Here is a 13312-nt window from a genome sequence, read left to right as displayed (position 1 = left end):
ATCGCCGCGCGCCGGCTCCGCGGGAACCTCCGGCGCCGGAGGTGGGAGGCGCGGCGGCGCGTGACCCTGGGGCCTCTCCGCCGCGCGCGTAGGTACCGGGCGGGGTCGCTGGCGCCCCGCTGCCGCCCGCACTCCGGGGCCCGACCCCCGGCCCCCGGCCCCCGGGCTCACTGGCTGCCCTGCAGGGTGGGCGGCGCGGGACGCCTCTGCGTGCGGTGACCGGGCCCACGTGGGCCCCCGCGCCTCGGCTCGCGCGTTCCCAGCGCCCTGGGGCCGAGGCCAGAGCCTCCTGGTGCCCGGGACGGTGACCGACGGCCCCCAGGCTCTCGGCAGACGGCGGCGCCCCGCGGGCCGTTACCTGCCCGGACCCCGCGGGCCGTTACCTCCCGCCGCTTCCCCGCCCGCCGCGGCCTCGTCGGGCCCCGGCCCAGCCCCGTCCTGCCCCGTCCTCCCCCGGGGCCATCTGCAGCCTCCGCCGGACCTTTCAGACGGAGTGGACCCTGGCAGTGAGGGCCCCGTCTCCCGGAAACGGGGTGCTCTCCACGGGCACCCCCATGTACCACGAGTGTCGCCCCGTGGGGACCCACCCCGAGCTGGTGACAGCCCAGAGAAGACAGGTTGTACCGGCCTCGGACATCCGGGGGGGCCTCTGTAGACACGTCCTTCTACCAAACACGCTTTCAGACACGCCCTTGTGTTCCCCAGGGGCGACGGACGCGGAGAAAGCGCCTGAAACCGAGGCGCTGGGGACTCGAAGCTTGGAGAAAGCGACAGTTGCCATCCCGTTTGCGGGAACAAAGGGTCGTCTTGTGCAAGGATTAGACCTTGTTTTCCTTGCCTGGACAGTGTCCTGCAGGCCAGCGTGTGGAGGTTCCTGCGAGGACAGTGTGAGCTTGGGGCCAGGAGGAAGTCAACACTGCGTTAGGTCTCCCTGCAGGGACTAAGCCAGGCACAGTCAGGTCCTTTTTGGAGACGAGCATAAGACACAGGGTTAGAGGAAATGATGCCAGGGTCCCTTTGGACTCTGCAATTCCACGGTAGTCTGAGTTGTCTTTCCCCCTGGGAGTGTGACAGCCACTTGTTCAATTCCCTGTCCGTCTTTTGGAAATGTGCCCGCCCCCAGAATTCTACATGTTCAGGTTATTTGGGGGCTGTCCAGGGGACAGTTCCTCAATTTGAATTTCATTATCACTGCAGCCACCGCCTTATTTGTACAGCTGTCCTTCACGCCCAGGGCTTCACCCTCGGTATTTAACCTTCTGTGAGCTGTCGCTGTTCGAGAAACGAAGGGATTTGCTCAGAAATCCTGCTCCCCTATCTCTTTTTGTTTTGAAACAAGTTTTCTAGAAAGCTCTTTTGAAGTATACCATTTGCTGAACCCTGCTGAGTCACATGCTCTCTCGTGGGTTTCTGAAATAATCTGTCTTGTGTTTATTTTAGTGCCAAGGCACTGATGTGTGAACAGGAAGCTTCAAAACTTTTTAAAAAGCACCTCCGGAATCGCTTTGAACCCGACAAGCTATCAGACGAGAAATCACCCCAGAACACTGCCTCGAGCATGCACCTCCCCTGTTGGGCTTTCCTGTCGAACCGTTTTTTGAAGAGCTGATTCTGCAGAGAGCCAGAGAGCTGATGCTCACAGAACCGCATGAGTGGAGCTGACTTTCCTGGTAGAATTCTCTTGCCCTCTTATATCCTCTCCCAGAGTTTGCAGACGCGTGGAGGTATGCATGGAACCCAGGGCCTGCGAGGAGGGAAGTAGCACTTTCATACTGAGTGGAAACTAAGCAAGTGACAGTTGTGACTGAAAACACCCAAACCTCCCACATCCGGATTCATAGGATCGGGGGGCACAGAGGAACGGTCACTGCTGGGGAGAAAGAAGCCATCACTGGAAAAGAAAGCACAAATAAAGAGAATGAAGGCGACTGGAAAGTAAATGGCCACCTCTACCTCAACGGAGACGAAGTCAGGCTCCTGGTGAGTAGCGAGGCCTGCCAGGGTTTAGTTCCTGGCGGGCTGCTGGACAGATGCTTGGGGTTACCTGAAAGCCCCTCCCCCCCCAGCCAGAAGACCTTGATTTTATTCAGAAAACAATAAAAAGCCATTTTCCTCAGAGCAGCTGAATGAAGCGTGTGAGCCATTTCTCACCAAAGCTGACAGGTTGTAACCTTGCAATCCTCTTGCATTGTTCAAACGAGTCCGGCATTACTGGTGGATTATAGAAGAGACAGCCATGGTTGTTGGATCGTGCTAATATGGCTTTGATAATGTTTATTGTGGGCACGGGAGTCTTCACTTTTGAAAGACCAGAAGTGGTTGCACGGCAGAATTACACCAGGAGATGTTTGGCCAGTCTTCAGATTGGCTCTCAAAGGGCATTATGCAACGTCTGCCTGCAGCTCCGTTGCTTTCTCAACCCCAAATGAGTTAAGCCTCTCGCGTAGTTGGGTTCAGCAAACATTAGTCAAGGAGATGAGCATGGAAAGGCATAGTTTAAATAGAAAGAGCGGGGTTTAGTGACTGACGTATGTGTGTGGAAGTAAAAAAGATGGGGAAGTTCGAAATGACACCCAGGTTTTCTTGTGTGTGCCTGGAAGAGTGGGGGCGCTTTCCCCCAGACAACATATGGAAAGATTGGGGCCCGGCCGTGGGGTTTCCGAATTGAGTTTGAAACATTTTTAAGGCTTTTTGATCTGGAGTTGTCCGGCAGCCAGTTGCACATCTGGAACTCAGGAAAGCAGACTGAGTATTGGAAATTGAGTTAGTGCTTGTTATCAGCAAGGTAAGGTGGGAGCCAGAGAGGGTGGGAGGGGGTGCAGGGGAGAAGAGCACAGAGCGGTCACAGCACCTCCTCCTTAGGCTCTAGCCTGATAGGTGTGCTTTCGGAGGTTTAGGAGTAAAACTCAGGTCCAGCCTTAGTGGAGTTTGCTTTGTGGTCTTAAAGAAGTAATTATCATTATCCTGCAGAGCAGACTGCACGACCTTAGGGAAGAACAGAGGGTTGTGGAAATGGAGAAGACAGATTCCTCGGGGGGTCAGAAGTTGGATGAGGGTTCATGTTTGGGTTGTCCTCGTTTTGTTTTGTTTTTTTTTAAAGATTTTATTATTGGGGAAGGGGAACAGGACGCTATTGGGGAACAGTGTGTACTTCCAGGATTTTTTCCAAGTCAAGTTGTTGTCCTTTCAATCTTAGTTGTGGAGGGCGCAGCTCAGCTCTATGTCTAGTTGCTGTTGCTAGTTGCGGGGGCGCAGCCCACCGTCCCTTGTGGGAGTCGAGGAGTTGAACTGACAACCTCGTGGTTGAGAGCCCACTGGCCCATGTGGGAATCGAACCAGCAGCCTTCGGAGTTAGGAGCATGGGGCTCTAACCGCCTGAGCCACCGGGCCGGCCCTCCTTGTAAGGTTTTGACAGACAGTGAGGGGTTCGTTCCTTCTCTGTGAACTCACACAGGCCCCTGTTTTTCCCATTATAGATTCACCATCCTGCATTGAAACATCCAGGGGCCCCAGGGCCAGCAAAAGCAGTGCCCGCTGTAGGCCCTCAGTAATGCTTGTTAAATGAATCGATAAATTCCTGGTCAAAAGCACAATTCAGGAGCTCATCGTGCCCAGCAGGAGTGCATCTGTGACATCCCTAACTTACTGTGTTCTCAGAGCCTGAAAAGACAGCTTACCAAACCATGTGGTTAGACAGTTATGGTTCAGCGTCTCAAATAAGAGGTGTCATTGTGGGCGCCCCATTTTTCCTTAGCCACTAGTCTGTCTTTCACACAGATGGTTTGACAGCTGGATAAGGGCATATTTTTAGTTTGACTCAACTGCACTTACGAAATGGTTTTTATCTATTTGTAGCCTCTGAGTCCCTTCTCTGGGGCCACCAGAAGGCTTTTCAAACTCTTGAGTAATGAGCTCTTGGGCTGGGAACTCAATAGGAAACTGTGTTTTGCAAATGCCCTGATCACTGGCTGAAAGAAAACATGGCTCCATTCTGTGTTCTTGCCAGGTGGAACTATTTTTTCCTCTATGATGGTTCAAAGGTAAAGGAAGAAGGAGATCCAACAAGAGCTGGCATTTGTTATTTTTATCCCTCTCAGGTAAGCCACATATATGTTATTGTTCTGTGGGGAACCCTCGGCCTCAAAGTGGACAACTTTTCAAAAGTATAGGGTTTATATTGGGACAAGTTCCTTTGGGTAACTTAGGCAATTCTACTCTCTTATTCTTAGTTGTACTGTCTCTTGTTCTGACCTTAAAATTTCCAGGCAGCTCAGTTCTTCCATCTTCTCTAGCTTTCTGTTACCATGATGATTTTCTGTCTGCCCCCATTGCTCCCAATGTTTGATCGCCTCATTTAAAAAATAAAACTTATTCAAACATATAAAAAGTAGAAAGGAGAATATCGTGAACCTTCGTATGCCTGTCACCAGTTTTCACAGTTGTCAACACTGCCAATTTTATATGACCTCACCTAACCTCTCTCCCCTCCTTTTTTTCCCCTGGAGTGTTTTGAAGCAAATCCTAGACATTGTGTCATCTCACCGGTATCAGGTGACATCGCTAAATGAAAAGGACTTTTAACATCATACCTAACAATAATTCCTTACTATCATCTAATCCTGTATTCAAATTTTGCCTTATTACCTTAGATGTTACTTAGACGTACCTTCCTTCCATCTTTGTTTCCTTCTCCCTTTCTCTTTTTCCTAGTCAGGATCCAAACAAGATCCACATATTCCATTTGGTTTTTTTGTGTTTTAAATCCCTTTTACTGTTAATACTCCTCACCCACTCATCCTTCCCCCCCCCAGACCACTGAATTACTGAAGAAACCCGGTTATTTGTGCAGTAGAATGTGAGGTCCCCACTCTGGATTTGGCTGATGACTTCCTTATGGTAGTGGCACTTAGTGTCTTCCCTCTGCTGTATTTCCTTTAAACTAGTAGTAAGATCTAGAGCCTTGATTAGGTTCAAGTTCAGTTCTTTTAGGCAAGAATTCTTCCTAGGCGGGGCATACATTTTCTGTCCATCACACAATGTGTGGCCGCCCCACTGTTGAGTTGATGCTAAGATCGACTAGGGTGTCTGTATACATGTACTCGCTCATGTGATTACCCTCTGACTTGGATAATTGGGGTTATCCTATGCTGCTCTGGCCGCTCTGCAGGGGATTTGAATAGGGATGAAAGGCTCGTGCTTCTACCATGCACGTGGGTTAACTTGTAGGATGTAATCCTGGGAACAAAAATGTAGTCCTGTGCAGTCACCTGTGTGTTCACGGTGGGTGTCCTGGGACAGTTCATTCATCTGGGCAGGGGTTGGCAAGCTGTCTAGAAAGAGCTAAGAGTGAATATTTTAGGCTTTTGCAAGCCACCTGAGGTCTCTGTCAGGTATTCTTTGTTGTTATTTTGACAACCATTAAAAAAAAATGTAAAAGCCACCCTTGGCGCATGGGCCATGTAAAAACAGGGTGCCAACTAGATCTGGCCTGCAGGCTGTAAAGTGTGCCAACCCCTGCTCTAAGGTAGGACACAAGAGTTCAACAGTTTCAACTTCCTGTGTGGAATTCGCTCCTTTCCCGTAGACCCTGCTTGACCAACAGGAGTTGCTTTGTGGACAGATTGCTGGAGTTGTCCACTGTGTTTCTGACATCTCTGGCTCTCCTCCCGCTCTCATTCGTCTGCGGAAACTTAAGTTCGCCATAAAGGTTGATGGAGATTACCTTTGGGTAAGTTTACCAGGCAGAACCAGTGCCGACAGGTTCCTTCTACCATGAGTCATTTGTCTTGGTGATAAGAATTGGGATGATAAGGTTTACAAAAGTAATGCTTTCTATGGCTCTCAAGCCTACAATCTCCTACCCTGTCCCCATGTGCTTTGTCCAGTATCATCCACAATTCCTGGGTCACTCTCCGCCGGTGCCCATCATAACTGAGTGCTCCCCAAAACATTTCTGACATATCCTGCATTGCACATGGCGGGTTTCTCCGCTCTTCTGAAAGACTTAATTAACCCAACCTAAGGAAATTCTCTTCGTGATGCAAATTGAGTTTTTAATCCCCATCTTTTCTTCTTTATACTCTCTATACTTCCCTCTACTCTCCACACTTACCGGGTAAGTGACCCACAAACTCTTGAGACACTGATGCATTTATGTCAGGTTTCAAAGAACCATTAAAAAGAAAAAAGAAAACCTATTTCTTTACACCTGGCAGTACCATACACGCTCAAGTGCTCTTTTCCCATGCCGACACTTACTTTAAACTATTCCCTAGGTGAAGCCACGTTTAAGTGTAAGGAAATATATTCAGCTTTGTAGGTATTCTTTACCGCATTTTATGAACATGTTCTAGCATACCAAACAGTTCAAAGAACTTTATAGTGAATACTCGTATAGTGCCCCCTTGAACAACACAGCTGTGAACTGTGAGTCCACTTATATGTGGGTTTTTTTCAATAAATACTATACGTGTATTTCCTCTTCCTTATGGTTTTCTTAATAACCTTTTCTCTAGCTTACTTTATTGTAAGAATGCAGTATATAATACATATAACATACAGAATATGTGTTCATCGACTGTTTATGTTAATTGGTAAGGCTTCTGGTCGACAGTAGACTATTAGTAGTTAATTTTTCAGGGAGTTAAAAGTTACATGCAGATTTTTCAACTGCATGGGGTGCTGGTGTCCCGAACCCCCACAATTGTTCAAGAGTCAGCTGTACTTCCTAGATTCTGCAATACGCGTTTCATTATAGTTGCTTTATCCCATATTTATTCGCCCCTTTATCTTCCTATCAATCCAGTTTTTATTTTAGTGCTTTTCAAAGTTCTACACATTAGTATACTCCTCCCCTCCCCCCAGCCCAGCTCCAAATATCTCATCTTGCATAACGGTAACAAGAAGTCAGGATTTGTTTGTGGTTCTTCTTTTGAGTTAAATTTATTTATGATGAAATACACAAGAATGAGTGTACCATTTGATGGATATGGGCCAAATGATGTACCTTCCACACAAATCCCTATCAAGATACAGAATATTAGCATCACTCCAGAAAGTTCAATCTTTTGTCCTTCCCCAATTAATTATAACCACCCCCGCTGTCTCACGCAACCATTGCTGTGAATTTTTTCTGCCATAGATTAGTTCTACCTGTTCCAGAGTGTCATATGAGTGAAATCATACATGTACGAGAGGTAGAATCAGTGACTCAAAGATTGTGAACTTTTTTCAGCCTCTTTAAACGTGTGGCCAGATTAGTTTTTAACTGAGCAAGTATTTCTCTTCTGTGGAACTAAACACTAAGGGTTTTAGAGTTCTAGAACTGTGTGATGATTCAGTCGTTTTCTGTTCTCAAGGCACTTCGTGTAGCTGGGGAGACGAGATGGCTATTCCTGAAATAGTTTGAGCCCAGTGTTTGCAGTGAAACCCATGTTAAACATTCAATGTCCAAATAATAGTCCTAACACCACAAGGGGTCCGAAAAGAGGTCAGCATTTGCTAGAGTGATCAGAATAGGCACCGTGGAGGTGCTAGAATCCATGGTGGGCCCTGAAGGGGAGGGGAAAGCCCTGGCAAATGAACAGGAAGGAGGGCATTTCAGGTTGGGCAACAGGAATCCATTGTTCTCAGTGAAGACGTGCTCGGTTGGAGTGGAGGGTGTGGAGCCAGGCAGCAGCAGATCAATTTCATGGGCCGTGAAGTCTGGCTGTAGTGAGCGTGGGGTGCCAGGAGCCCAGCCTTGAACTCAGAACGGAGGAGACTGCCTGTCTTCCTGGTTTCCCGCTGCACAGGTGCTGGGCTGTGCCGTGGAGCTCCCTGATGTCAGCTGCCAGCAGTTTCTGGATCAGCTTATTGGATTCTTCCATTTTTACAACGGACCTGTTTCTGTGGCTTACCAGGTATGAGGATAGAGTTGCCAAGTCTTACGGGGGGCGTCTTGAACAAAACCGACATTGCCGGAACCCAGCCCTTCCTCTGGGGTCTGTTGTACTTTCCATAAACATATCATGTCCAGGGACAAGGTCAAGGACTCCTGGAGCCTCTTTCAGATGCCTTTGTTCTCCAGTGGCCTAAGTCCCGTTCGTTCAAGTACTTATTTCCATCTCCTCCTCCCTGAGATGGGTGGAAAGAGCTGGGCCTGGTTGCTGCCCTCTCCCCACAGGCGATCTGGGTCTGTGGTAGGTAGGTCAGCAGGGTTGGAGGTGAGGTGAGTGTAAGAAGTGTAAGAAGTTCCAAACAGGCCCTCCCTACCAGCCAGTTTCCTGTGTCAGGAATCATTTTTGTGGCAGTTGGGATCCTTGTCGAAGAGTGTGTGACTCAGAATCTCAGACGCTGACCTCAGGCTGGTTTTTGTTTCAGAACCATTCTCAGGAAGAACTGAGCGCCGAGTGGGACACCTTTATTGAACAAATTCTGAAAAATACCAGTGATCTGCATAAGATATTCACTTCCCTCTGGAACGTGGACCGAACTAAAGTAACATTCTCCTCCCCCTTACTCTTTTCATGTATAGGAATAGAGCTTCTGGACACATTTCGCTTTCCCCCTTTAAATGAACTTTATATATATCGAGAGAGGTGGCTGGAATGGGTCATTTCTCAGTTAGGGTGGTTGTTAAGACCTGCACTCAAATTCCATCACCTTCCTCACCAGCTGTGTGAGCTTGGACAGGTCAGATCGCCTCTCAGAACCTCAGTCTCCTTATCCATAAAACGGTGTCGTCATACCTGCCTCCCAGAGCCGTTGTGATACTGAAATGAGACAATACCTAACTGACACAAATTACGTGATAAGGGTGTTACAATTTTGCTAATGCCCCAGAAACGTGGAACTCAGTGATCTGAATGTCCCCTTCTCTCTTGATGTTACCGGTAATATGATTTAATTGTTCTCACCGTCAAAAATGCCCAGTGCTAACGTTTTAAAAACAAGGTCGCCCTATCTGGGACAGAGTGGTTGTGGGTGGGATGCGGTCTGTCTCTGAGACATTCCGTTCGCCAGTGGTGCTTGTGTGGCCGGCCTGACCGTCTGTGCTGACTGTCTGTTGTTCTGTGGCCTTGATATTGGTAAGCACCCCATTCTCATTGTCCAAAGGAAGGTCAAGGCTGTGGCCCCTTAAGAACCGACCCCCTGCGCCTGAGTGTCTCAGAAAAATGACACCCATTCTGTGATACCAGCCCACCATTATGTGTGGACTGGGTCTCACTGCTCCTGTTAGTTGTGTCCCTTTAACGGGATGTGACACCGCGACTCTGCTAGAAATAGGGACAGGTTTTCCCCGCTCCTGTTTGGAGGGTTTCTGGAAGTCGGCCCCAGAACCTTCCAGAATGGCCGCCTGGGACTGGGCGCTGTCCTGAGGCCATGAAAGAAAAAACTTCTTCACGTGGCAGCACCTGCAAAGCTTGGCTCTGTTAACGCTCAGTTCTACCAGCTAATGGGTGCTCGCAGGTTCTAGCTGCCAGGTAGGAAACAGGAAGGGATTTTTGGTTATTGCTGGCCATTCTTGACCAGGGTCAGGTCCATTTCTGGTATTTTTTGGGACTTCAGCCAACTGACTCCTTACAAGGAATGGGAAACTGAGGCGTATGTCCCCAAGTGAAAGATCGTGATGTTTTCACTTTGTGTAATGGAATAGAGTTATGGGAGCCGGTCAGACACCAAGCCAGCTGTGTCGCCGTGGAGCTTGTGCTTCAGAGAGAGGGTAGAGGATGGGGGTGGGGCTGGGGGGTGGTTTCACCTGGCACCATGACCTGCATTTGAGACCTACAGGCTCTTTTCTCCTGCTGCCTCCTTGACTCAGCATTGATAGTCAGGGCCGCTAGTCAGTCCACATTGTTCCCTGTGAATGGCCATATCCCCTCTTCACTGTACCTGCCAGCTTCCGGAGAGGCCTCCATGTTCCAAGAATTGGGCATTTGGTGGTATCAGCACTTCTGGGTATCGAGAGGACCCAGGTTTTACCGTGTGACACAGTCTCCTCTTTCCAGGCTTCGGGTTGTGACCTGTCCACCTGTGCTACAAAGCCCCCTCCCCTTCCTTGCTGACTGTAAGCTTGTTAATTTGTGGGCACGCTTCTTGCCCCGCACAGGTGGAGCCCCTGCTCTTGCTGAAGGCGGCCCTCATCCTCCAGACGTGCCAGCGCTCCCCTCACATTCTCGCTGGCTGCATCCTCTATAAAGGACTGTGAGTAACGCCAGCCCCCTCACCTGCACCCCATTCCCCTGCGGCAGACCTGCCCTCCCGATCGTGGCCCCCTCCAGATCACAGGCAGGAGCTCCGTCTTGGGCCAGTTCCAAGTGGGCTGGTTTGGGCAAATATCAGGTAGTTTAGATTTGATTTAGGGTACGTACCTGTTTTTGCGCAAAGCTGGGAAATTGGAAACTGTTCTGTCCAGAGAACAGGAATAGAAAAGGCAGTTCTAAAGAGATCCTTGTAATTCTCAGGATGGGGCTTGCCGTTATAGTTGTCAGTCTACACAGTGCTAATTTAAAGCCCCCAAGGTCCCCGGCAGCCAGCTTGGTAAGTAAGGGGGTGTGGCAGCCAGCAGGACCTGCTGCGGGGGGTCCTGGGGCTGTGCTGCTCAGCTCTGCAGAGCGGCCTTAGTTCTTCTACTGAGGCTCCCGCCAGCCTCTTGGCTGGGTCCGTCTCTGGGTTGGCCTCTGAGATCTCTCGACACCTTTTCATGTAGTTGGAGGACCTCTCTATGAGCCTGAGTGCCTAAGAGCCACTCCACGCATCTTCCAAGGCCGCTGTCCTCGTGGAGGGTTTGTCCTCACAGCCCAGGGGCAGGTGGTAACCCGCGCTGTGTGCTCGGAGCTTTCTTGAGGCTCTCGAGGTGGTCGGGGGCCTGACTGGCTGCATTCCCAAGTCCTGGCTTCTCTCCTTTCCAGCTCTGTGACCTTGGGCAAGTTGCTTGATCTCTGTTTTCCCTTGTGGGAAATAGAGATCCTTTGTGGAGAATGAAATAAGAGATGCAGCAGGATGGAACACAATCCCTGGTTCACCATGGCCTCGAGCACATTAGACCCCTCATCCCTTTCCCATTTTCATTAGGATGGTTCTGAATCAGCATGTGCCTCCCGGCTCACAGGTGACAGACGTGGCGACCAAAGATGGAATTGTTTTCCTTTTCATATTTTGTTTCCTTATTTATTTTTAAATTGTACACCTAAGGCCCGAACACATTCTCATTGTAAGAAACTGAACCCAAACAGAAGCACACAGAGCACAGTTTGTAAGTTCCCCTCCACTCCGCTCACTCTCAGCCCGTCCCCACAGCTAGTGTTTGCTGAATCCTTCCTTTGTTCCTTATGTGTTTTCACACATGTGCACATGTATGTATATATTGATTCTGTTTATTTTTGCTGTCTGTGTAAATGGGATTGTATGATTCCTCAGCGTAATGTGTAGAGTAGAGTAGCGTAACGTGTAGAGTAGGTTTCTTTCTCAGTCCATAGTGAACTGAGTAGTGGACTCAGTCCGTAGTGGGCATAGTAGCTGCACATTTTTGGTGCTGTATTAATAACTGTGCCATGATTAATTTAATGACTCTCTTTTTGATGGAAATTGAAATTGCTTACCCATTATTTTTTTTTAACGATTTTTCCATTTTCCCCTGTAATGAATCTTCTTAGGCATACTTCTTAGTACAAGCCGGGTCTAAGGGTATGGACATTTAAAATTTTCATAGAAATTGCCAGAGCGCCCTCCATGAGGGGACACTGGCTGTGTCCCCAAGATCCTGGCCAACACGGGGAGTTAGGAATCTTCAATCCAAAGTCCTGCAGTGTGTTTCTTCTCACGGTGTCCTTGTTCCCGTGTCTGACCTCCTAGGATTGTCAGCACCCAGCTCCCACCCTCCCTCACGGCCAAGGTCCTGCTTCATCGTGCCACACCTCGGGACCAGGTACTGTAAACCCCACCTCCCTGTCTGGCATGCTTCTGCACCAGGTGGCTGCCGGCAAGGCTGATCCCAGTGCTAGATGGATGGGGCTGGGGATGATGGTTCCCCCTACTCTTGTCAGAACCCCAGGGCTGTCAGTGATTTTCCTCAACGGTGACATCATCAGCCAAGCTGTGTTTCTTTTCGCTTGGTAGTCTTGGGTAGTTGGATTTTTCTTCAATCTAAGCAGAACTATGAGAATTGGACTTCCCTCAAGGACGGGCTTTATGTCAAAGAAACGTTGGATTTTTAGAGACAGACGCTAAAGGATGACTTAGGAAATCAGAAACTCTTAAAATCCTTCCATCTTACATTATTTAATTGCTTTTATAATGAAAAGAAAAAAGAGCGATACATGCTCATTGAGAATACAATTGCCCACAATTGGGTGGCACAGAGACAGTCTCTGGCAGCGTCTGGCATCCCTCCTTCCAGTCCTTTTGTCTTTTGTTTTATTAATTTATTCGTAGCTTATGAGGCTATCGGTTTAAATGTATCAGAACGCTAGGTCTTTGCATTTATCAAACCAGACATTTAAAACGATGGGGGGGCTCTCATCGGGCTCCCTCCCCACTGGTGGGGATGTGTTGTTTCTGGTAAACTGTCTGATGAGTGGGATAAAGGACGCCCTTGCCTTGTTTCCTAGTAATTCAGCTTCCTAGGATTCGATCATAAGGAAATCGTCTACCTGCTGAAAAAGATTTATACTCAACACTCTGTCTCAACAGGGTTTATGAAAGTGAGAAATCAGATATAACTTAAATGTCTGTGGTTGGAGTTGGCAAATGATGGCCTGTGGGCCTGTTGCCTACACATAAAGTTTTATTGGACGCCTTCAAGTTACAACAGCAAGTTGAGTCGTTGCGACAGAGACCATATGGCCCACAAAACCAAAAATATGTATTATCTCACCCTTTACAGAAAAGGTTTGCCTATTGCTGGTTTAAAGTAGGGAAATGATAAATTCCCCTACACCGCTTTAAACTTCATAAAATTTTTGTCAGCCATTTGATTTAAAATGGCCAAAGATATTTTCATGACAGACTTGCGTGTTACTGTTTAAGCAGAAAAATAGGATTTTGTATAATGTGGTCTCAAAGTATTAAAGAATGCATAGACTTAAAGGACAATATGCCCAATAGTAATGGTAGTAGCTTGTGGGTAAGGGAATTATATGTGATTTTTTTTTTAAACAATTTTTGTTTTTTTTAAACAATTAAAACAATTTTTTTTTAAACAATCACAATTATATGTGATTTTTTTTAAAAAAACAATGATACGGAGAAAGCCATATCATTTCATAGCAGTGAAAGTCATTTTGGCAGGAAGAGTAGTTTTTGCTTTTTGGTTTTGCTTTGGTGGATCCTT

General features: G+C 48.1%; 1 protein-coding gene across 1 annotated transcript in view; it reads left to right on the top strand.

The window, feature by feature from the left end:
- Positions 1 to 8: 8 nt before the first annotated feature.
- HPS4 (HPS4 biogenesis of lysosomal organelles complex 3 subunit 2) overlaps positions 9 to 13312 on the top strand; it is a 22100-nt gene continuing 8796 nt past the window's right edge. The window contains exons 1-8 of the mRNA XM_081037789.1: positions 9 to 88; positions 1441 to 1980; positions 4007 to 4097; positions 5585 to 5728; positions 7794 to 7901; positions 8362 to 8478; positions 10091 to 10185; positions 11836 to 11908. Of these exons, the coding sequence (XP_080893915.1) occupies positions 1940 to 1980; positions 4007 to 4097; positions 5585 to 5728; positions 7794 to 7901; positions 8362 to 8478; positions 10091 to 10185; positions 11836 to 11908 (669 nt within the window). The 5' untranslated portion in view covers positions 9 to 88; positions 1441 to 1939. The remainder of the gene's footprint in view (positions 89 to 1440; positions 1981 to 4006; positions 4098 to 5584; positions 5729 to 7793; positions 7902 to 8361; positions 8479 to 10090; positions 10186 to 11835; positions 11909 to 13312) is intronic.

Source organism: Rhinolophus hipposideros, assembly GCF_964194185.1.
Source record: "Rhinolophus hipposideros genome assembly, chromosome: 24".
Taxonomy (NCBI): domain Eukaryota; kingdom Metazoa; phylum Chordata; class Mammalia; order Chiroptera; family Rhinolophidae; genus Rhinolophus; species Rhinolophus hipposideros.
The sequence above is the reverse complement of the archived record's forward strand: the minus strand, read 5'-3'. Positions and strand labels throughout refer to the sequence as shown.